General features: G+C 36.3%; 2 protein-coding genes across 2 annotated transcripts; both read right to left on the reverse strand.

Moving 5' to 3' along the window:
• Positions 1 to 281: 281 nt before the first annotated feature.
• rdh1 (retinol dehydrogenase 1) lies at positions 282 to 8025 on the reverse strand. Its single transcript, XM_038280242.1, has 6 exons — positions 7921 to 8025; positions 5511 to 5546; positions 3782 to 4112; positions 2044 to 2302; positions 672 to 835; positions 282 to 595 (listed from the first exon to the last, which is right to left on the reverse strand). Exons 1-6 carry the CDS (start codon positions 7921 to 7923, stop codon positions 369 to 371), a joined length of 1020 nt encoding a protein of 339 aa, XP_038136170.1. The 5' UTR covers positions 7924 to 8025; the 3' UTR covers positions 282 to 368.
• Positions 7508 to 20537, reverse strand: dhrs9 (dehydrogenase/reductase (SDR family) member 9). Its single transcript, XM_038280243.1, has 5 exons — positions 20383 to 20537; positions 11756 to 12080; positions 11332 to 11590; positions 11084 to 11247; positions 7508 to 8665 (listed from the first exon to the last, which is right to left on the reverse strand). Exons 2-5 carry the CDS (start codon positions 12069 to 12071, stop codon positions 8442 to 8444), a joined length of 963 nt encoding a protein of 320 aa, XP_038136171.1. The 5' UTR covers positions 12072 to 12080; positions 20383 to 20537; the 3' UTR covers positions 7508 to 8441.
• Positions 20538 to 23071: the final 2534 nt, after the last annotated feature.

Below are 23071 nucleotides of genomic sequence, written 5' to 3' on the forward strand. Positions count from 1 at the left end.
GGTTACTTATTTTATACTTTTGGTGAATAAAAGGATTTGAAATGACATGAAGAGTCAGTTCTTATGATCAAAGCTCAATATTAAAAAAAAGAGAGGGAATCATGTCATTCAAGTTAGCCATGTAACTAAGCTTATCCTTAGTCATGCAGTGGTGATGAGTAAATGTGTCCTTTAAACTTACGTCCATATACAGTTAAAGTAAGAATGAAAATGCATGAAACTTAAGTGCAATGAGGAGGATAATGAATCCAATAGGAACATAGTCAATGAACTGCATTAACTTTAAATATTTACAAAGTATTCATTTATTCCAGGTTATTTTCATCTTCCAGTCATTTTTTTTAACAATATATTTAGTTATCTTTTATTTAGCCGGTTATTGCATCTTTAGGTGACGGCAGGAGAACATTTACAACAAAATCCGACACAAATGAAGGAAGGTAGGATAGAGGAATCCAGAAGAACTTGGCATCCCAGCCAGCTCCATAACGTGTGCGTGGATACTGGGCAGTGAGAGCGTGCTCCATGCACCAGGTGACCTTAGAGATATCAGGAGAACGGAGGATGTTCATGGAGAAGCCCTGCATTCTCATATCTGTAAAAAATAAAAGAATGTAAATCAGCACTCAGTGAATTTAAAATGGGTTTAAATATGCTGCTCTTCTACCCACAGTCATTTAGGTATGTCGCTCCATATGAATCCTTAACGTTTTCAGGAAGGCGCGTCCAAAGCCTCTTCAGGTCGGCCTCGATTAGATCCAGACTGGTTACAGCAGTCTTGAAGAAACCAGGTTCAATGATGCTCACCTTAATACCAAAGTGATGCATGTCCCTCCTGAGATGATGAATATCAATAAATATCAAATTACAAGGTCACAATGTATGAATATGCAATTACAAGGTCACAATGTATAAGATAATTACTCTGGCATTTTCTGATCATCAGTTGTATCATTTATGCCTAATTTAACTCATTTTCTTACTAAATGGGTTAATTTCCATGACTATAGTTCCACATTTGCTCTAGCTGCATATTTTAGGCCATCGTACCCCTTAATAGTGAAGCTTTATACCTATTCTATAGCTCCTTTGCTAAAGACAAGCTTACTACAGTATATCATAATGCTGCCACCATGCTACCAATCACTATTTATGGCTTTAACCAGGAAGGTTGACATGTCCACAACCTTCGGGATTATTGAATCAAAGTGTTTAAACTTGTTATATTGGCTTTTTGTTTTATTTAACCACAACATGTTCCAGTGCTTAGCTCTTATACCTAAATATTTGACTTTATTGGTGGAAAAATAATAGCGAGGAGGATTGTTATGAGCTTATCAGCCAGGAACAGACATGCAGTGCTACAGCTAGTGTAATTTTTTTATCTATACTATATTACAAAATGTAGTATACCCCTCATATATTTTTGAATATCTTTATAGATTGTTTCATGAAACATCACCAAAGATGAAACATTTTGAAACAATTTGAAGCACACAGGGGTCAGCTTGTCAAACTTGCTTTTTTTGTTTAGCGTTTTCAACATTAAAGGCAATGTGATGAGTTATGTGGAGCGGGGAGAAATTGTACTCTATTATAGTGGCTGTATGACGCATACTTTCCATTTTAATAAAGTGTCACATCGTCATTGTTGTTTGATGGAAAAAATACAGTAAAACGTGTACAAAAAGTTGAGGGGCTTACTTAACTGAACATACTTTAACTTAATGTCATTCTGATGGTTTTTTTGTGTGTTGTTTTTTAGATGCATGAGACAAAGCTTAGAACCATATAACCTCTTGGGTTAAACACAAAAAAACCAGCCTTATATTTTTTCATGTCCATGTTAGTTTTACTTTATTCTCTCTATTCACTAGATTTAAAGCACGAACTCTAACTTTTTTTTATTGGAGTTATGTTGGTGGGGGGAAAAAAATACACTATGTAAAACTGGGGAAAGATCTGTCAGTATAACTTAAATTATTGAAGAACTTCCGTAGACTTTTAGAAACTTAAATTCACAAAGAGTTTAAATTTCTCTACCTGAGGCTGTCTGAGAATGCTTCCACTCCCCATTTGGACAGACAGTATCCTCCACCGATCAGAGAGAGCCTCCCTAGAATACTGGCCACGTTCACCACTCTACCCTTGGCTTTCTTCAGCAGCGGTAAAAACTGAAGGGTCACGTCAATAACCCCTATCAGATTCACATCCAAGACTTTCGTAAAGTCTTCCAGCACCATCCATTCTGTAGGTCCCACAGGCACAGACCTGCCAGCATTATTCACCAGACCCCAGAGACCTGCGGGGAAGAAACACAATCACCAAATGAAATTAAGCCCCTCTAAAACAAAGCTGTATGACATTTTCTTTGGTTTTATTTGAGAGTTTGCCATTTATTCTATTCTTCCGGACTTTCTGTTTAAGAGTAACTAAGAGCACAACATGGATAATTAAATCTACACTTGCAACATGCAAATATAAAGATGATTGATCACAATCTACATGTACAAACTCTTTACTTTGCTGCAAGGAACTAGATGCAAAAGCAGCCAAAAGTGGATTCGTAAAATTTTAGTGAAAAAAGATAAAGATCATCTGTGACCATCGTGTTTGTCAACAAAATTGCCAATGAAATTAGATCTAGGTCACATAAATATACTTTGACCTAAACTACTCAATACAGTAGTAGTTTTGTGATCTAACATTGTTGGAATTGTTACGCCCACCAAGGACACAACATATTTGAGGACACGAGACAAAAATGAGGGTTCAAAAAAAGATGTTTTATTAATAAATTCTCTCCGTTTTAGTTGTTCTTGGTTCGGCTTCTTCAGATGTTCTGCGAAGAGAAAAATAGTTAACGGCCCTCAAATCCCGTGCCCCAAAAAAAAAGAAAAAAAGAAACCCAAAGTAACAACAGAAAGTTGGACCTGGCAGGCCGATCAAACAGAATAAAACGGTACAGCAGGGGGCCAACCCTATACAGGGCCGTCGAAGCCCCTACTGGTACCGGACTAAAGGCAAAAAATAACCTAAGCGAAAGAAAAATCGAAAACAGGACTACCGGTCCCGCCAGGCCAAAAACCTCAAGAAAAAAGTAAGAAAAAGGTAACAAAAATACCACATGGCAGGCTGGAACGTCCGCTGCAGGCCGCAGCGACAAGACCAGTGCGCACCGCGCACGATGGAGCAAATGAAGCAGGTGGGAAGTGGCGTCCAAACGAGGTTGGAAAGGAACGCGCTAACGTACTGAAGGCCAGCCTATTTATAGGCGGACGACAGCACCACAAATTAACATAATTAACTTGCTAAAAGAATCCCAAAATATATTAACAAAAGATCCTTCAACTAAAGTTTATAAGAAACAAAGAAAAGAAATGGACAAAAATCATAATGTGCCCGAAGCACATAACAGAATTCAAACCTACACTCTGGTCTAAAATCTTTTTCAGCATAACGAGCGGCTTATCTTCCAGGATTACCATGTATTCAGCTCTGTGCAACTAAATATTACCTTAAAGCAGCTTTTATGTCCCTGCTGAAGAAGTGCAACCCCACCGCCTGTTTGGAATGGCATATGGAGCGCTCGGTTCTTTAGCTACCAAAAACACCTCAATCTAACTTTTTCTTTTAAACCTGATAACCTTTAATGGTCATTCTATTTATGCTGGGGGTTTAATCATGTGAAAAGGGAGAGGTTTGTGCCTACTTTCATCCATTGCTTGCTCAAATAATTTCTTATGTCTATAAAGTTCCCTTTGACTGGAACCCAGCTCACCTTGCTGCCCCACCTCTCTGCTCACAAACTCCGCAGCACTCCGGATGCTTGCGCTGTCAGTAACATCAAGCAGGAGAGTCTTCAGTCTGGGGGATGTCACTGCTGCTAGATCTGAGGCGCCTTTCTCTGTGAGACATCCGGCTATAACCTTGAAGCCTTTCCGGTCCAGCTGTCTGGCCAGAAGGTTCCCAAATCCACTGTCACACCCCGTGATAAACACATGTTTCTGAGTAAAACCACCGACCCTGTAGGAATCTCTGATGTACCAACGGAGAGCAAGGAAGCAGCCCAGAAGAAACACACAGGTTAAGGCCAAATTTGATAGGAGAACCTGAAGTAAAAAAATAGAAAGAAAACAAAAAGGGTAATACCTAAAGAAAGACTATTCCTGTTTATTCGGAACATTATAGGTTACATCTCTTGTAGACAAACTCTAGGAGTAGAGTAGGACATTTGGATATACTGGTTCAGGACAGTATCTAGCATTAAAACAAAACTGTTATCCAATAAAGTTAGATGGGTTTGTTTGAGTGCTAACAACAATCATAATATTAATAGAAAGTTAATTAAAAGCTGAAAGATTGGTTGTTTAGTGTACATTGACCTTTGTGCTTCAAGCTAAGAGCATTTGTGGATATGCTGAAAATTCACTGCATAGAGATTTGAATGTAAGAGATGGAATAAAACTTTACTGATCTCACAACAGAAAAATTCACTTGTTACATCAGCTCTAATGAACAACAGGTGCATCAAAGAAGTAAGTGTATAAAGTCATACATAACTAATATACACATATATATATATATATATATATATATATATATATATATATATATATATATATATATATATATATATATATATATATATATATATATATATATATACATAGTGAGATATTTAAGGCGTCCTATATACAATAAATTGATCTTATATATTGAGGTAAAATAGTTGCTGTGCAAATACAGTATGTTGGTTTTACTTGTTATATTCTATTCTGGTGCAAACAAAGTATTGTGACAAAGTGTAAACAGTGCAAGGTGACCCTTGGTAACTAAATAAATACAGGCCTTTTGCACAAGGTTTTTTCACATTACTATTGCAGAGTCTGAAGGCAGCAGGGCTGAACGACTGAAAGAGTTGTTCAGCTCCTCTGTGATGCACAGGGTGAAAGGTGTTGTCCATGATAGATTTGAACTGGCAAAGTTCAAATCTATCATCCAGTTGAAAACGTGTGATAGCTCTGAATTAACCTCCTTTCTAGTTTCAAAACATTCTGTATTTAAAGGTCAAGATTCTCAGTCAATGAGGACAAACTCCAAAAAAAAGGTTAGAAAACAAAACTACAGTACACTTCACTTTTTGTGGTTTAAAAAGCTATGCCCTTCATTTGAACTGCTTTCTAAATTCAGAGCAAGTTAGGAAGATCAAAGCATTTAAGATGTTTCAGAAAGTGCTGCTCTGCAAATTTAAATTTGCTTGCAGATGAGAGTGTTATTGTACTGTTGCAGACCTGGCTCACTAAAGGATATTAAGTCATTTGCTTTAGGATATGAATTGGTTTGGAATAGTCTGGGAACCAGGCGTAATAGTGAATTGCATATTTTTGAAAGCTGAAATCTGAAGTTTTCTCCTCTGTTGGGAGTTGCATTGTTTACTTTTTTTATTTTCATAAATGACTCCCTTCCCTCCTCTAAATGATGAAGGTGACAAGAAAAAATAAACTTACCTCCACAAAACCATTCAATAGTTCACCGAGTGAAACCTGAGAGGAAGAAACATTCTTAATTATATATTCATAAGTTAATATTCATATTTACCTTACAAAAATGGTAAGACTTGATAAACTGCATTCTTCATTTTTATAACAACTTGTATTTGCAGTTTAACACCGTTTATTGGCAATTAAGTTCTTAGGGCCGGATCTATCAAAGGTTTGCGTGTATAAAAACGTGAGCTATTTCACTGCGCACGCTAAAAAATGTACAAACTGATCTATCAACAGCGTGCTAAAAGGATTTGGTCTTTAAAACGCGCTAATTAGCGCCTCTTATCCATTTAGTACTTTTTCTGCAATGAATATGCAATATGGGGCGTTTACACGCAAAAGTGCGTCTTGTGGGAGGAGAACATGTAAATATATTAATTTGGCACTCGCAAAGTGATTTATCAAACCTGAAAGCAATTTTGCTAACGGTATCTGACTCTATATTTAACACGTTTCAAAAGAAGGTGCAAATGGTCTGTATGCGTAATTGCGCACACATGGCAGCGGTTATTGCCGCAAGAAGGAGACATTGAAATGAAGCAAGGAGACGCAGAGAACGCATATTTTCACTCCGTGTGAATATTTTTGGAATGAACGAGGAAACGATCATCAAAACATATCGTATATCCAGCATTGCCATTTTGGAGCTGCAATTCCAGTGATTTGCTCCTCACAAAGCGTCAGCTGTACTTGTTCCTCAATGCTGGTCAGAGGCATCTCATCTACTGTGCCCCCTCCTGTTTTGTTTGCAGATGTTTTTTTATATGCCAGTTTTTCTTTGGTTCGCCTTCTAATATCCTGGTATCTTCTTTTTACTTCATCCACTGTTCGCAAGGTTTCACCAACAGCGTTTACTTTATTACAGATTTGTTCACATATAGCGTTCCTCTGTGTGACAGTCACACTTCTTTGCTGTAGCTCACTTAAATGTTTGTTGGCTTCATCCACCAACACCTCCATTTCCATGGGGTCGAATTTCCTTTTGCGCTTTCTGCTGTCCAAACTCGCCATGCCGCAAACCACCAAACGCGCAAAACCATCATTTAAATAGGGCGTCTCCAACAGTTTTGCACCTGCCACCAGTTACGCAATCGCTCTTGTTAAATCACCCGCAAACCATGGTTCAGCCCCTCGCGCAAAATTCCAGTTTACGAGCGCAAATTACTGCACGCAAAATTGGATCTTGATAAATCCGGCCCTTAATTGGATCTATAACTATTTAAAAAATCCAAGACTCACTCAATAGCTTATTGACAACACTGCAAAAACAATCCAGAAATAAGTAAAAAATGGCTTAAATTAAGTATATTTAGCCTTAATTTGAGTAGATAAATAAGATGATTTGCCAATGGAATGAGTATTTTTACTCTTAAAATAAGATAGTTGGATAATATTTACTTGAAATAAGAGGATAAAATAGTTTTTTCTTATTTTAAAAGGAAATTGTCTTGTTCCATTGGCAATGTGTCTTACTTACCTCCTCAAATCAAGGAAAAACACACTTATTTTAAGAAAAAATAACTTATTGAGATTTCTATTTTTTGCAGTGAACACCATCTAGAGGCTCAATATAGTTATGATACTAATAAGACATGTTGAGCCGCTTTCATTTTTTGTGTATCTATTAAACTGATAAATTTTCCCCCTCCAAAAAAATAAATAAAATTAAAGATAGTTTTATAGTTAAGACACATTTATCTGATTACAGAAAACAAGAAAAAAGAAAAAGACCTGTCACCTGCTTTGGGTAGTGTCATGATTTATTTATTAGTAAACTCCTTGTGGAAATAAAATTGGTATTTTTTAAAAAAGGTTTTATTTTGACAGAATTAAAACGCAGTTATAATTTGTCAAAAAGCAGGATTAATTTTTATTTTTGTATAAGGAAAAACAACTTTTTTATGATTACATTAGGACAAAGAAAAAAGAAACAGAGGAAACTGCTTTCTGACACAGAAACTTTTTTTTTTTTACTTCTTGGCCTGATAAGTCAAGCTGTAAAATACAATTATTCAGAGTTACCCAAATCAACAGATCACACAATCTACCAATCATAATACTTATACCTCTATGCTTTATCATATATAAAACAGTCAACATGGTCCAGGTGTATAAAAAAAAAAAAAAAAATCTGTAATTACATAAAAATAGCCTTTTCTATATTGGGCAGACTCTGTTATAATACAATAAACAGTCAAAGCTTCATGCAATTACATTCATTTTCCACCAGAGGGGAGCAGTTTTGTTTTCGTACTAAAATGTTATAAGTTAAAAAAATCCTACATTTAACCTCTAAATAAGTTGTAATGATCATCACAGTGGATAAATTCCAACTCAAGCACCATAGAACATCATAATCATGTAAACATACCATGGTTACAGCTCTTCAGAAGTAGCCGCTTCTCACCTTCAACTGAACAAAGTAATGAAATTAGTGCAAAACTCGAAACTGCAGATGAAGTTTTGCACTATCTAGAGTCAAGGTCCATAATTGATATAGAAGTGGTAAATGGTTCACCAGCATAGGCTTGTGTAAGAGACAAAACAGGATAACATGACTCCTAGTTTTGATAACTGCGTTCCCTTTACCCTCAAATCGACTCTAAGAGCAGAAGTTACACAGCAGCACTGTTGTTTGCGTTTGCTCTTTATGACAAATGCAGTATTATTCTAAATGCAAAGTTCTTACAAACAATGTATTGTTCCAAGTAGGAGACGACCGATATCACAGGATTTGAGATGTAAAGGATGTTGATAAAATTCTACATGCACACCACTGACAGACGTGTAAAGATGACACGCTTGTAGTTGAATAACATTTATTCTTCTGAAAAATAAAACACAAAATGTGGTATTTTAAAGGGTGCTTCTCAAATCACATTATGTCAGAAACTACAGCACAGAGATTTTAGGTTTGGGACTATATTGTAGGAAAAATCGATCTGCTATCCATGTTGGCATGTAGGACATGGGCAGCCAGAGGAATTTGGCGTCCCATCCTGGGGAGTAGCGGGAGCGAGGATAGACGGCAGCGATGGCGTGCTCCATGCAGTGGACCACCTTCATCAGGTCCCCGTCTCTGAACTGCTGGAACCTTTGATCCAACTCTTGGAGAGCTAAAAGAAAAAATGACATTGACACCTTATGTTTTAACAGAGATTATAAAAAGCTTCTGCAGTCAGTGATACAAAAATTATTTAACCTCTATGGAAGGAAAAATCTTTGACCATCAGAAATGCATGAAAAACTTGCAATATAAATGGCAATATAATGCTCTACTACGTCAGGACAGTGTGGGGGAGTTTTATAGGCAATTTCATTACAGGCATTTCTAAATTTTAAACTTTAGATGTTTTATTTTATAGTAAACATGCTTTCCTATAAACAAATATAAATGTATATTGTTTTCTGCCCAAACTACTGAAGGTAAAAAAAAAATACAAAAAACAGTTTCCCACTCAATTACCTGCCAGTTGATTAAAAAAAATAAATAAAAAAAACCCCAAAACCTCAGATGTTTTTTGCCATTTATTTCTTCTGAATGTTATGGACGGGATTTAGGTTTATTTAAATTTTCTATTTTTGAACTGTTGTGAAGCCTCTTGTGAAGCTTTATTGTGGAACATGGTTATAAACTTAAGTAAAGATAAAAAAAAAACTTCCTACAAAATGTACGATTTTGTGAAACTGAATGAGTTTTCAACCAGGCGGACCTAAACTGATCATGTACATATAGGTTACCGTTCCTAAGCTAATCTGTCCAATTTCAAGGAATACAATATCTCCAAGTATTATATTCTTATCAGATACAGCCTCTCCCTATTTCAGTATATATTACTAAGAATATTTCAGAGAAATCAACAGGCTTGATTTTTGGTCACTCTTCTTAGGAAAAGTGGTAAAGCTAATTTTAATTCCTTAGTTTCCTGTTAAGATAACTGTAGATTTTCCAGCAGGAAGTCAAGGCTTTGGAGATGACAAAACAGAAGCCTAATATTGGTCAGTCTGAAAGATTTGCTGACATACTTAATTAACTTAACTCTATTAAAAAGAAAACAAAAAAGCCAAATTGGCTTGAATCTCACTGAAAATTTGCAATTGGTTAAGCCAAATCATTCAGGAGGAAAAGTCTCAGGTCAAAGAAGATGAAGACAAGCTTTCTAGTCTTAATGGCAAGAGGTGTGTTTAATAGAGTTGAGGAAAGGCTTTTCAATCCAAGATGGCGATGGTGATGGCAGCATCATGGATCATGGTACTGGGCAGGTGAGCTACCAGAAAACCTGCCAAGCAGTACTGATGGATTTATAGTGGAGGAAATAATGGAGGAGGAAGAGAAGAACTCCAAATTCTTCACTTCATTTCCTCCACAACTATTTTAAGATCATTGGATACAAATTCAACATGGAAATGATCTCAAACATCAAAACTGGCTCATGAATAAAGTATCGACTCTGGGCTATCTTCTTAAAGGACATTTTAACCAAACGCTGGTGGCAGCACAGATATATATTTGGCCTTATCTATTAGGGGTGTAAATAATAATCGTTTTGTATCGATGCATCGATCCAACAGCCGACGATCCGATGCATCGACACGTCCCCAAGAGTATCGATTCATGTTTTTTTTTCCTCCGGTCTATTTTTATCCATTTGCTCCTGGACGTAATTCTCCCTCCCGTGCTGCGGTGGCGCTAAACCTATTTTGCCCTCCTACCGCGCTTCCTGGTTATACTCTTACAGCAGTGTGTTGCAGTAAGCTTGACACAGACATTTTTGATTTATGCTCAATATTGAAGCGTGGTCTGTGCTACACGCTGTGGGTCTCGATACGGCCGAGGCGGTGAGGAAGTGGGGGCGAGTTTAGTCCGACGACGGAGGGACATGAGGGCCAAAAATAGCGGAGATCCAGGTGGAAAAAGGGCCCCAGCGTTCTCGCGCACCTGGCTCTTCTAGCGGGTCAAACTTCACGAGTTGTTTTCCGCAATTTCGGTCATAAAAACAAAACAAGCCGACCTCCTGTCTGCGGCACTGTTTGTGGTGAGCTACAATTTGGGAGAGGTGGAGGGGGCGGGGACGTCTGGAGCAGAGGTATTGAATTGCACTCATTGTACTGATTTTGTTCAGTATTTTTTGATGCAACTTTTATACTTCTGTTATTTGCTTTTGTTTCTAAAAAAAAAATGCATAACGATATTACATCTTTCATTGATTTACTTAAAATTTGAAACATTGTCTAGCCTGTAAGGTGTAAAAAAAAAAAGCACCAATTAATTGAATCAAATCGTGGTGTATTCTTGAGTATCAAAAATAATCGAATCGTTGGTTCAGGAAATCGATACTGAATGGAATCGCCATGATGGATGTGATTTACACCCCTACTATCTATTTGCATACTGCTGCGATGGGACTGGCGACCTGTCCAGCTTGTACCCCGCCTCTCGCCCGTAGACAGCTTGAGTGTCACAAAATGGATGAATGGATGTTCGCATACTGTGTCAAACAATAAGCATTAATAAAGAAGAAGTAAAAACTCACTGGTCTCCAAGAAAGCTTGCCCATAGTCATCCTTCATATCCTGAGATAATCTATCCCAGAGTTTCCTCAGGTGGTTCTGCAGCATCACTGTGTCAGTCACGCTAGTTTTGAAGAAGCCTGGCTCAATGCACAGAACTTTGACTCCAAACGGCGCCATGTTTAACCTAAAACACATAAAAAAAAAACTTTAAAGAGGATGTTTAGCATACTATCAGTGGATAACAATAAAGAAAGGAAAATATTCTTACCTCAGGCTGTCATTAAAGGACTCCACTCCATATTTGGAGACACAGTAAGGACCCCCGAATGGGCTGATTCGGCCAAACACACTGGCTACGTTTACCACTCTGCCCCTGGCCTTCTTGATGAGAGGGAGAACGCTCAGAGTGACGTCAATTACTCCCATAAGATTGACGGCCAGCATGGATTTGTAATCATCGATAGTCAGCCAGTCAGTCGGACCAGATGGTGTTGCAACTCCAGCATTGTTTACAACAGCCCAAAGACCTGAAACCAGATAAGGAGCTCATGAAACCTGGGATGGGACTGATAAACCGCCCCCCATCAGGGAACACCAACATCCCCGGACCAGCTTTGCTTCAATCTAACATCATCCCAACTGATTAGTTATTGCTTAGTGAAATAACTGAGAACAAAACAAATACAACTCACCCTTCTCTCCAACATGAGTCTTGATGAAATCTGCCACTTTTTTGACACTGTCCGACTTTGTGACGTCCAGGGAAAACGTCATCAGTCTTTCGGAGGAAACCTTCTTCAGCGCGATCTCCCCATTCTCCGTGTAGCAGCCTGCGATCACGCGGAAGCCAAGCTTGTCCAGATATTTGGCCAGGGTGTTCCCGAACCCGGAGTCACAGCCGGTGATGTACACATACTTATTCCCTTTGTCGGAAACTCTTTCGCTTTCTTTGTACCAACGGTAGAGGTACCAAACGGCCACCAGCCCGAGGATGGACAAGAACAGCATCTTTTATATCTGCGCAAAGGAGATAAAATTTTAAATAATCAGAAGCCTTACAGAGCACTTTGTTCTCATTAGCCCTACACCATACAACCCCAAAAAACAGACACAACTTTTAATATTAGAAAATCATTAGAAAGCTGACTTACTTCAGAAATTAAAACAAAAAGTAAAATTCATGGATATATTTCTTTAAATTTTCTTCATTGTTTATCTCGGCGAATAAAAAACAAAACAAAAATAAAACTTTGAAAATGCAAATATTGCATTTGTTCACTGTCCTGCATAATAACGGATAGTTATTGGAAAAAAAAACATTGTGAAGCACAATCAATTTACGAATATGGAGGAAATTGAAAGTAGCCCAAGTTATCATTTAAGAGCCACCACATACAGATGTGCTACAACTGCTAACCAAAAGCATGTAATCTACACTAACCTGAGGAAGGACTATACTCTTGTCTTTTACCAAGCATTAAATAAACGCTCTGAGAAACTGAAGTTTGTGTTTTCATGAGCTCTGAACAATCACATTTAATGTTTAAATTATTAAAATTCATCACTATCTTTCATAAATCAACATGATTTTCAACTAATAATTCATTCACTGAAATAATTAAGTTGTTTCAATTTACTAAGATTCACATGACAAAGACAAAAAAGGAGACCTGATGTGCAAAATATAATTCTCGCTTAAATGTAAAAAAAAAAAATCCCACGACTGAGAAATCTAAAGCATGTTTGTTTAATGTGTTCCTCCCACGACCTGTCAGAACAGAGAAACCATCTTGCTCTAGGGTAGATTTGTGCAACCACTCTGAAAATATTTTGCAATAAAAATAACAGACAAATAAGATGTAACCTCGAAACCAAATTATATTGCTGGTTCTGTTTCAGTACTATAAAACAACCCAGCCCGAAACGGTCAGGATGAAGTATGAAGAAGGTTTATAAAGGTTTGCTGCGACTTCAAAGGAAATCAAGGACATTAACCAAATATTAGAAACTTAAATAAAGGTGGACTTTCTTAAACTCTGACTTTTAGCCTGACTAACACAAATCTGAGCATTAATAGACAGAGCCACCAGCGTCTCCTTGTTCTGCTTAGGACTCGATTCAAATGATTTAAAAATTAAGATTTAAAACTGATTCTTTTCAAGCCAATGTGATCAGGTCACATATCAAACTGAATTGCTGCTATTAAAAACATTTTTTAGCTGTTAACTAAATAACATGACTGTGTAGTTCTGCAATATATGGATGCTAGCTTTATATCTATGAAGGACCAACTCTGCCATATTTAAAAATAAATACAGAAATAAATAAATGCTCAATAAATGTATAAGCATACAATTAATTTCCAACAAAAAAGTGAGACATAAATGTATATAACTCTTAATTAGCTTCTTTATTTATTTGCCTTTGTAATATTTACCTTATTTATTTTTCTGTCCTTTATAATCTTCAACTTTATTTTTTAATTACTTATATTTTTAAGTATTTATTTATGTGCATGTTATAATATTTTTGTCTGTTTTATTCTTCCTTTGTATTTTTTTACCTTAGTTATTTCTTTGCCGCTGTTTATTTCTCTCTGCCCTTTTTACATTTTTCTCTGCCCTTTTTACATTTCTCTCTGCCCTTTTTACATTTCTCTATGCATTTCTGTCTCATTATGCAAATGAGGAGGGGGTGTGTCCTAAAGAGTCAACTTCTGCTCATTGGTTGGCTTGGCGGTCCATCTTCTTAACTCACAGAGCTCAGAGTACTAAGTTAAATGTTCTCTTTTCTGTTGCTGTTGTTCAATAAAAGTACGTTTTAAGATCATTTGAGGCAAGAACTTTATACTTTTAAGCATCACCATATGGCCCATTCACAGATTTAATGCGTAATTTAAAAGAAAATGTGACGAACTTGAGAGGACCGTGGCAACCAGCAAAGCTCCAAAGCTGACGGCAGCCAGGTCTAACCACAGCCCATCTGCAGCGGCCCTCTCTCGGAATAGCCGTCTGTGAAGAATCGCTGGTGATGATGGCGATTTTTTGTTGCAGCGGCCCTCTCTCGGCATAGCCGTGTGTGAAGCGTGTTGGTTAGCATTTTACTACATCGGTCGAATCTACAGGAGGAGAGTCTGATGTCTAGTCTGAAGTCATTAGAACTTGAGTAGGGACTTTGCCAAACTTTGCCAAATGCAACAAAAAATCGCCATCATAGCCTGGCTATAGACCTGGCTGCCGTCAGCTTCGGAGCTCCGCTGGTTGCCACGGTCCTCTCAAGTTCGTCACATTTTCTTTTAAATTACGCATTAAATCTGTGAATGGGCCATATGGTGATGCTTAAAAGTATAAGGTTCTCGCCTCAAATGATCTTAAAACATACTTTAATTGAACAACAGCAACAGAAAAGAGAACATTTAACTTAGTACTCTGAGCTCTGTGAGTTAAGAAGATGGACCGCCAAGCCAACCAATGAGCAGAAGTTGACTCTCTAGGACACACAACCTCCTCATTTGCATAATGAGACAGAAATGCATAGAGAAATGTAAAAAGGGCAGAGAGAAATGTAAAAAGGGCAGAGAGAAATGTAAAAAGGGCAGACAGAAATGTAAAAAGGGCAGAGAGAAATGTAAAAAGGGCAGAGAGAAATGTAAAAAGGGCAGAGAAAAATGTAAAAAGGGCAGAGAGAAATAAACAGCGGCGAAGAAATAACTAAGGTAAAAAAATACAAAGGAAGAATAAAACAGACAAAAATATTATAACATGCAAATAAATAAATACTTAAAAATATAAGTAATTAAAAAATAAAGTTGAAGATTATAAAGGACAGAAAAATAAATAAGGTAAATATTACAAAGGCAAATAAATAAAGAAGCTAATTAAGAGTTATATACATTTATGTCTCACTTTTTTGTTGGCAATTAATTGTATGCTTATACATTTATTGAGCATTTATTTATTTCTGTATTTATTTTTAAATATGGCAGAGTTGGTCCTTCATATATATCAACATTCAAAAGCAAATTAATAAATCAAAGGTGCTTAATGGCGCCTGTAAGGACAGTGGAAAATGCATTTTCTTTGGTAATATGAATCGATCTTTAGGAATTAAGAGATTCGATACTGAATTGGAAAATCAATTTATTTATTTTTTACCAAACACAGCTCTTGTTTCGTCTATGTATGTGTAATTGTGAAAGGTGAGCTATGCGTGTGATCAATGAGACATAAACAGCACTCAAGCTTTATTTTGAAAGGTAAAAGGTGTAAAATACTTGCTCCAGTTTCGAGCAGCTTCAGTGTGTTAAAAAAAAAAAAACATATGGGTTCAAACAGCCCTGCAGGGGAGAGCTGTCCAACAACGACAACATCTGAAATCTCATGTCATGTATGGGAAAACAGATTTTAAAGAAGAATTATGGGCATAAAAAAAAAAAAAAGATGTGTTGTTGAGAGAAGTTGCAACACCGGCAGAGACGTAACCCTGTCAAAATGTTTAGAACAAGCTGGTGCTAGTATCAAAGTCGGTGTGAGGAACTATGTCTGGTTTGATAAAAAAAGGTGGATTTGTTTAGTGTTTGCATTACTAAAATCCTCACAAGGTTCATGTTCATGTTTACTTTAAAATAATACATTTAATAAAAGGTGGGAATTTTTTTTAGGGGAAACAAGAGAGGACATTTAATATCTAGACAGAAAATTCTGCTGGTGAATTATTAGTTTTTGTTTTCCATCATTACCTAAATCTGTATCAGAAATAAACCTGCAGACCTTATGATCACCCTGTAAATAATCAATGAAGGTACTTTCCATCTTTAAAAACTATGATGTTTCATTATATTGCATTATTAACTGGAATTTGATATTTTGGCAGCTCTAAATTGTACAGTGATTCAAAACCTGATAGGATGGATCCTTAAGTTACAGAGTTCACTGCTAATAAATGTTTTTTTTACTCTCCTTTAACAGCTGGTGATCTTAGCTGAAGTAAATATATGCAACTTTTTACAGTTAGAGCTACAGGTAGAATGATTATCAAATTATGACATTATTTATATTCAAATATCACAACTTTTAAACAAAGATTACAACTTAAGGCAGAATTAATCAATGTCTGATGCTGCGGCATCATCTCAGAGGTTTTTATTATTATTACTTTGAAGCTAAAACTTCCACACATGTTCATTTTCACTTTTTAAAAAGGAGGAAGTCAAGTCAACTAATTCAATTTGGAAAATAGGATTTTTCTAATTCAGCTACATTGAACACAAATATACCACAAGCTTACAGTAACAGAGAGAAAGCCTAAAAAAATATATATATATTAGTGACATTATTACGCCAGAAATCCGGACATGATCAGCATCCTGAAAATTTCCACAGGAAGTCTTTGTTTATTTTTTGTTACAAAGTTTCATACGCCACCTGGATAGCTTCCCCTAACGACTAATGAGGCAAGATAATAACTAGCCATAAACAAATAATTGGATTACCCAATTAATAAAATAATCATCAGTTACTTTTATAATAGAATAATTGTTAAATGTAGTTTAGACTCTAAAACATCCTATTTGCTGGAAGAACGACCCAGTTTAAAATGTTACTTACAACTAATATATAGATTTTGCATTTAAAAAGGGAAAACACCTTTCTGCATGTCAATATACTCTATAAAAAACTCAAATGGCCTAGTTTAGCTTCACATTCTTAAAATCACATTTTGCATTTTTGAATTTATTAGCATGTCAATCAAAAACTAGATAATCATTAGTTGCAGCCTTAAGACACGTTAAATGTTTGGAATTTTATTGAAAACCTTTCTGAGGAAGTTGGTCCTACCAGTCAATGGAGAAAAAAAAAAACTAGCCGGGGTAGAAAATCATGAACAGGGTTTCTGTACAGCATAGGAATCTTGACTAGTCCTGTTAAAAGCATTTCCCAACATGAAAACAAAAGATCTTACTCTCCTCCGTTTTCATTTATAGACAATGAAATGATGATCCAGCCTCATAAGGTGTTGTTAGGAAATAAAACATTACAACCGGATCTATTTTTAACCTGTGTAATTTAAGATGATACTGTAAAACCCAAGCTGCGACAAAATGTTATTAATTTATTAAAATATTTGTAGAATTTGCTAAAGAAGCAATATGGAGAAACCTGATATCTGCAGTTAAATGTATGATGATATTAAAAATCAATGATCAACAGAAAGAGGACACTAATCATACCCCCTCCAATGCATGGTTAGATTTTTATTTGTTTTTATTCAGATTACAGTGAGTGAAGCTGCAAAGGTTTGAGGACTTCTCTGAAATATATAACATTTTCTCATGATCTTCTTCAAAATAGTTGAAAGAAGTTGGTTTAGCAGAGTCTGGAGGATTCATTTAGTTGATTTTTTAACCATGTTTGACCAGAAGCATTTACATAAAGTCATACTTGTCTACTGCCCGTGTCCTCACTAAGACTAAGAAAGTAGAGCACATCACCCCAGTTCTAAAGTCCTTACACTGGCTCCCTGTATCTCAGAGAATAGACTTTAAAACACTTCTGTTAGTCTATAAATCTCTGAATGGCTTAGCACCTAAATACATCACCAACATGCTATCAGTGTATCAACCCTCCAGACAACTCAGGCAGGGGCGGGTTTAGGAAATTTGGGGCCCTAGGCAAAGACAGGCAGGGGGCCCTCTGAATTAAGAAGACAAAACATAAAACAGACCCATTATACAGATACAGAAATTTTAATATAATAGACATACATTATTTGTTCTACATTTTGTCCCTTTTCTTGTTTTCCTCTGTTTTGTACTCCGCTGACTTTTCATGTTGTTTCAAAAGGAATGAAACTAAGCTTGCTTAACCGATTGCTCCTTACTGTGTTTCCAAAAAGGTGACAGCAAAAGTAAATAACCCAGTCCTTCTTTCCACTGTACACAAGCTATGATCTGCTAATCTGTTCTCCATTTTTCATTTGTAAGAAATAATAGCTGCATGAATCATGACAGCGGACAAGATAGAGGAGAGCAGGAGGCAGGGTTACCAATCTACTTGCTCTGGAGAGCAGAGTTCGCTACTTTTATATGTTGTCACCAAAGTCTCCAGTAGCAGAAAAAAGCCACTAGTTTTGGTGCTAGGGGCTTTTTTGAAATAAAAGCGCTAGAGGGGTCTGAAATACACCTGTGCCTGAGACACACTTAATATTATAAGCATTCTGATGGCATTTTTAATGAAGGGATTTTTATTAAAAACATAATTAATGTGCACAAATAAGTAATAGCTGTATGGAAAAGGAGTCTTATGGGGCCCCCAGGAACTTGGGGCCCTAGGCAACTGCCTAGTTTTGCCTAATGGTAAATCCGCCCCTGCACTCAGGTCTTCGGGCTCCAGCCTGCTCTGCATATCTAGAACCAGAACTAAACATGGAGAAGCAGCATTTAGTTCCTATGCTCCACTTATCTGGAACGAACTTCCAGAAAACTGTGAGAGTGCGGAAATCTGAGTTCCTTTTAATCAAGACTAAAAACACATTTGTTTAGTATTGCCTTCGACTGTCCTAGTTAAACAGTTCAACTGAAACATCATTAGTTCAACTTTTTTTTTTTTTTTAGTTCAACTGTTTTTTATTGTTCATTTTTGTTTCTGCATTTTTTCCTACTTGCTTCGATTCTGTTTTATTTTCCTATATTTTAATCATGTAAAGCAATTTGCCTTGTCTTAGTACTGAATTGTGCTATACAAAAGAATTTGCCTTGACTTTGCTGAGTTAACCAGCCCATGTTTACACTGAATGGAGTAACCAAATCTGGGTAAAATAGTTGTTCTTATGTTTAAAAAAAAGAGAAGTTGGATCAAAATGTGTAATTGAAAAAACAAACAAACAAAACAACCCAAAAAATCCCAGACATTGTTGGTTTCAAGGTGGAAAACTACAAGAATGTAGCAGTGAAGATCAGTCAATTTTTTCTTGTAACCTCCTTACATGAGCTGTGCTTGTCCATACTTATGGACGTAAAAGCACAAGATCAGCACTTCATCCCCTTCAAACATTTCAAAAACACAAGCTTATTTACTATTCTTTGATTCTCCTTTAAACAGACAGATAGATGTTAACACAGATATATATCTTAAGATCATAATTAAATAATAATATTTTACGTCAGACCAATGGCGTAACGACACAAGCAACATTATCTGGGTGGGCACCATATGAAGTTCAACATCCCCATCCTCTACCTTAACGTTATGGTTTTGATCGACGCTCTGGATTACCCATAATTCCAAGCTGTAGCTGTAGTTGTAAAAAACAAATACAACGTTCTTTTAAGATCTTTATTGCAATTTGAGACATATATGAGTGTATTTTTTTTTTTTTTTTACCAATCGTCTAATGAACGATACACAGTTATCAACATAGTTATTAAAAGTACCACTGTCTGCTTTGCTAGTGATGTCGAGTTTAAACGGCTGACCATGATGCTGAAATCTGCCATTTGTTGGGGTATAAATACGGTCCGTTCGGTCAATACTGTATCAGCTGGATATTAGAGGATTTTTTTTCGCACCATTACATCTGCAAGGAGGCGTCCTGGTCCACCATTGCGTAAGGGGCCAACCAGGTGTCAGTGACGGGGCCCCCTAAGCAACTGCAGTCTCTGATAGTTACGCCGTTGCGTCTGACTAACTATGCCATTCATAAAAAAAGAAAACAACGGGAATGCCGTGGAAAAAACCCCAGCAGGCCTGCATGATTCTTGCAGGCTGCCGTGCTGTGAGGCTGGGAAACAGGCTGAGCAGGACTCATTAGTAGGTAGAAACACGCAGAGTGGACAGGATGAGAGGAGGCTCGACCAGCATGTGTCCCGTCAGGTTTGATGAGAGGCGGCTGTGGTTTTCAGCCCACCGGATTACATGTGCAACAAAGCTGGATCAACTGGTTGTCTGACACTTTGCTTAATAATCTACGGAGGGAAACTAATATTTACTTGAAATGTATGCAGAAAGATTAACATAAAAACTATTATTTACAGCTTGGATTAGATATATCTTCCTTAATATTTTGGTTTGTTTGACGCATCACATTATGTAGAAATTGAAGAGCTTGAAGAGCCGACTTTCATTAAACATCAAAGAAAAGTTGCAATTGTCGCGATGCTTATGCAAAAAACAAAAAAAAACAATCTAAATGCGAAAATAGAAGAATCAATATATTTTTAAAACAGTATAGGTATTCAGAGGAACCGAATCATTCATTTGGTATTTTACCCGAAACATGTCAGATTTTCCAGGATAATGAAAACATATATCTACATACTTACCTGTGTTCTCGGGTGTCTATGCAGGAATCGCAGCTGCAGTCTCTGGAGGAACTGGGAATAAACTGGAAATCGCCACAAAGTTTGTTTTCACTCCTTTGAAACCTGATTTGGTTTTTTTCCACCTGGACTTCCGGGAAAATCAGGACGGATTGCTGTCGACCGCCACCTGCTGGATGGGATTGATATTACAACCATCCTGCACCTCCTCCCATTGGAGATTTGGCAATTAATTAACCTGGTACAAAGTCTCTCTGTGACTCTCAAAGGGAGCAGAGTCCTTTACTCTTTAACGAACAACAAACAAACTAAAAAGAAGATTAATGCAGCCAATAGAAAAGTGAATATGATGAAAAAAATATATATAACTGTATACTAACAAAATATACTTTAAGCGAAATCCTCATTTACTACACTTGAGTATTACAGCATATGTGTTTCACTTCTATAATCCTTCAAAATATGTGTTTAATACAGTGTCCTTTCCCTGATCTTATTGGCCTGTTAAAATATCAGAAAAGAAATCAAAAGCTATTGATCTGCACAGACCTAATGTTTGTTCTATTAATAAACTATTTAAAAAATAAGAAAACTTTTAGCATTAAGATTCATGGTTGATTGCTAAATTCAAAATTAACAGATGGGACAAATTATATAATTAAACCCTTCACATTGAAAATAATAGTAGATTTTGTGCCCTTGAAAATAGGAGAACCTTTTTTTCTTATTTAAGAGAATTTAAAAGAAGAACTCAACCTCATCAACGTCGAGCCTGATCACAGCATAGCAGGGTTACGTCTGTGTGATGTTAAGTGGTAAGTCAGAGGAGAGTGGAAAGATAGACCAACAGAGGCTAGGTGATGCAAGACAAAGTCTTAGGCCTGATTTACCTAAACATCTGTTTTTGTTCTTTTTATAATCCATAGTTCTTTTTGTTGTACTGAGGGAGATGCTAGCCCACAGCTTCCCACTAACTTCACCAGAAACAGTTGGGGATTTTTAATGGACAATATCCATATTCTCAACTCTTTTATTCCACCTGCAAATGTATATTTTTTATGTAATGCAGTTTGGCATTTATTACCATAAAGCCTAACCGCAACAAAGGAAAAAGAAGCAAACAAATTTTCTACTTTTTGACCAAAAACATAATTTTTGTCAGTTCATTATCATTTAGTTTTCACAGCAGGGTCAGACTTGAGTAGTGTTTTCATAGTAGGCAGGAGTCTGCCTCCCAACAAACTGGTCCTGGGATCAAATGGTAAAACTTACCAATTTACTTAATCATCTAAAGCTCATTGATAACCTGTTTATATCAAGATACTTTGGGAAAAATGTAATTTCAGTTAGATTGAGACAAATTCCAAGTCAAGTATATCCATTCTGAGACATCCCATATCACACATTGCAGGCAAGTTTAGTTTATTATTCAAATTAATTAAGAAAAACCCTCTGTCTAAGGAAAAAAGATTACATTCAGTCATTGATTTGCAGCTTTCCCTCCTCTAGGATGACTTTATCTACAGCATTCAGCCACATAAATTGTGTGGCTGATTTCTAATAATGACCATGCATATGATGACAGTAGAAAGGAAAACTTACTTTTAATTGGAAAAAAAAACTTTCACAGAACCAGGCTTAAGATAGGCAGCCATGTGCCACCACCAAATTGGGGTTTGGGATGACAGAGAATACACACCCACCTAATACACAAGAAAATTCGAACAAACATAAAAAAACACCCATTCAAGAGTATTTTGTATGTCAAAAAAGTTAAAAGTTAAGCATTTTAATTTTACCTGTATAAAGGATAAGATCCATTGGTGCAAAAGGTAAAAATAGTGTACAAAAATAGATTTTTAGGATAAAAAAGAAGAAAGAAAAATCTATTTTCTATTTAATCAAATCAAAGTGCTTTGTACTTATTTAATATTTAAAAGGATGAAGACCACAGCTCACATGTAGAATTACATCCCACTTGTTGTCAGTGTCAAGCATAACAGTATTGAGCTTTGTGATGAAATCCAATAAAGCTCTTGGTTTTTATTAAGGTCGATCTATGATTAACAAACACTACATTCCCACCGAATTATCAATCACCCGTATTATCAATAATACCTGGCTGTAATGCAAGGACAAACTTCAAAATCACTGCACTGCTTGAACCAGTGGGCATTACCCTCCCAATAAACTCCACAATTACATAATTTAATAATCATGCCAACATAATACATGTTTAGTAATAGCAAATTTTTTGGCTGTTAAAAAATGATGTTAAAGTTCACGCATGACCATATCTAGTCTGGTTAAAAGCAATAATTCATTCCTTATAAAACCGGCTGATACGCAGAGAGATTTTGGGTGTCTTTATCATCTGTACTTGGTTTAATACATTATATAATTAATCGTTTCAAATCGACATAAAAATAAAGTACAGCGTGAAAGCTACAGAACATTAATCTTTTTTTTTTTATCGTTTTATACATCAAATTATGTTTAAGGCGTATATGTGAAAAGCACAACCAAGGATGAGATTTAAGAGGAACAGGATGGTTACGTAAGCTAGATGCTCTCGATCTGATGTGCAATTGAAATTTAGATGGACTACAATGTCCATATTTGATTCACTGATTTAAATTAGCAGGAAATCGTATTTTGTTTGTCAAACATCATCAATCCACAAGCTAATTAA

Source organism: Cyprinodon tularosa, unplaced genomic scaffold, assembly GCF_016077235.1.
Source record: "Cyprinodon tularosa strain WSP-4 unplaced genomic scaffold, ASM1607723v1 ctg158, whole genome shotgun sequence".
NCBI lineage: Eukaryota > Metazoa > Chordata > Actinopteri > Cyprinodontiformes > Cyprinodontidae > Cyprinodon > Cyprinodon tularosa.

What these genes read in the sequence shown, in the direction of transcription:
- rdh1 (XM_038280242.1), bottom strand. An exon ending in CAGAGAGGTGGGGCAGCAAG is followed by an intron (nt 2,303 to 3,781) that starts GTGAGCTGGGTT and finishes TCTTCCCCGCAG; the next exon opens with GTCTCTGGGGTCTGGTGAAT. An exon ending in AGCGACATACCTAAATGACT is followed by an intron (nt 596 to 671) that starts GTGGGTAGAAGA and finishes TATTTTTTACAG; the next exon opens with ATATGAGAATGCAGGGCTTC.
- dhrs9 (XM_038280243.1), bottom strand. Translation starts at nt 12,071, where the DNA reads ATGCTGTTCTTGTCCATCCTCGGGCTGGTGGCCGTTTGGTACCTCTAC. An exon ending in GACTCATGTTGGAGAGAAGG is followed by an intron (nt 11,591 to 11,755) that starts GTGAGTTGTATT and finishes ATCTGGTTTCAG; the next exon opens with GTCTTTGGGCTGTTGTAAAC. An exon ending in GCAAGCTTTCTTGGAGACCA is followed by an intron (nt 8,666 to 11,083) that starts GTGAGTTTTTAC and finishes TTTTTCTTTTAG; the next exon opens with CTCTCCAAGAGTTGGATCAA.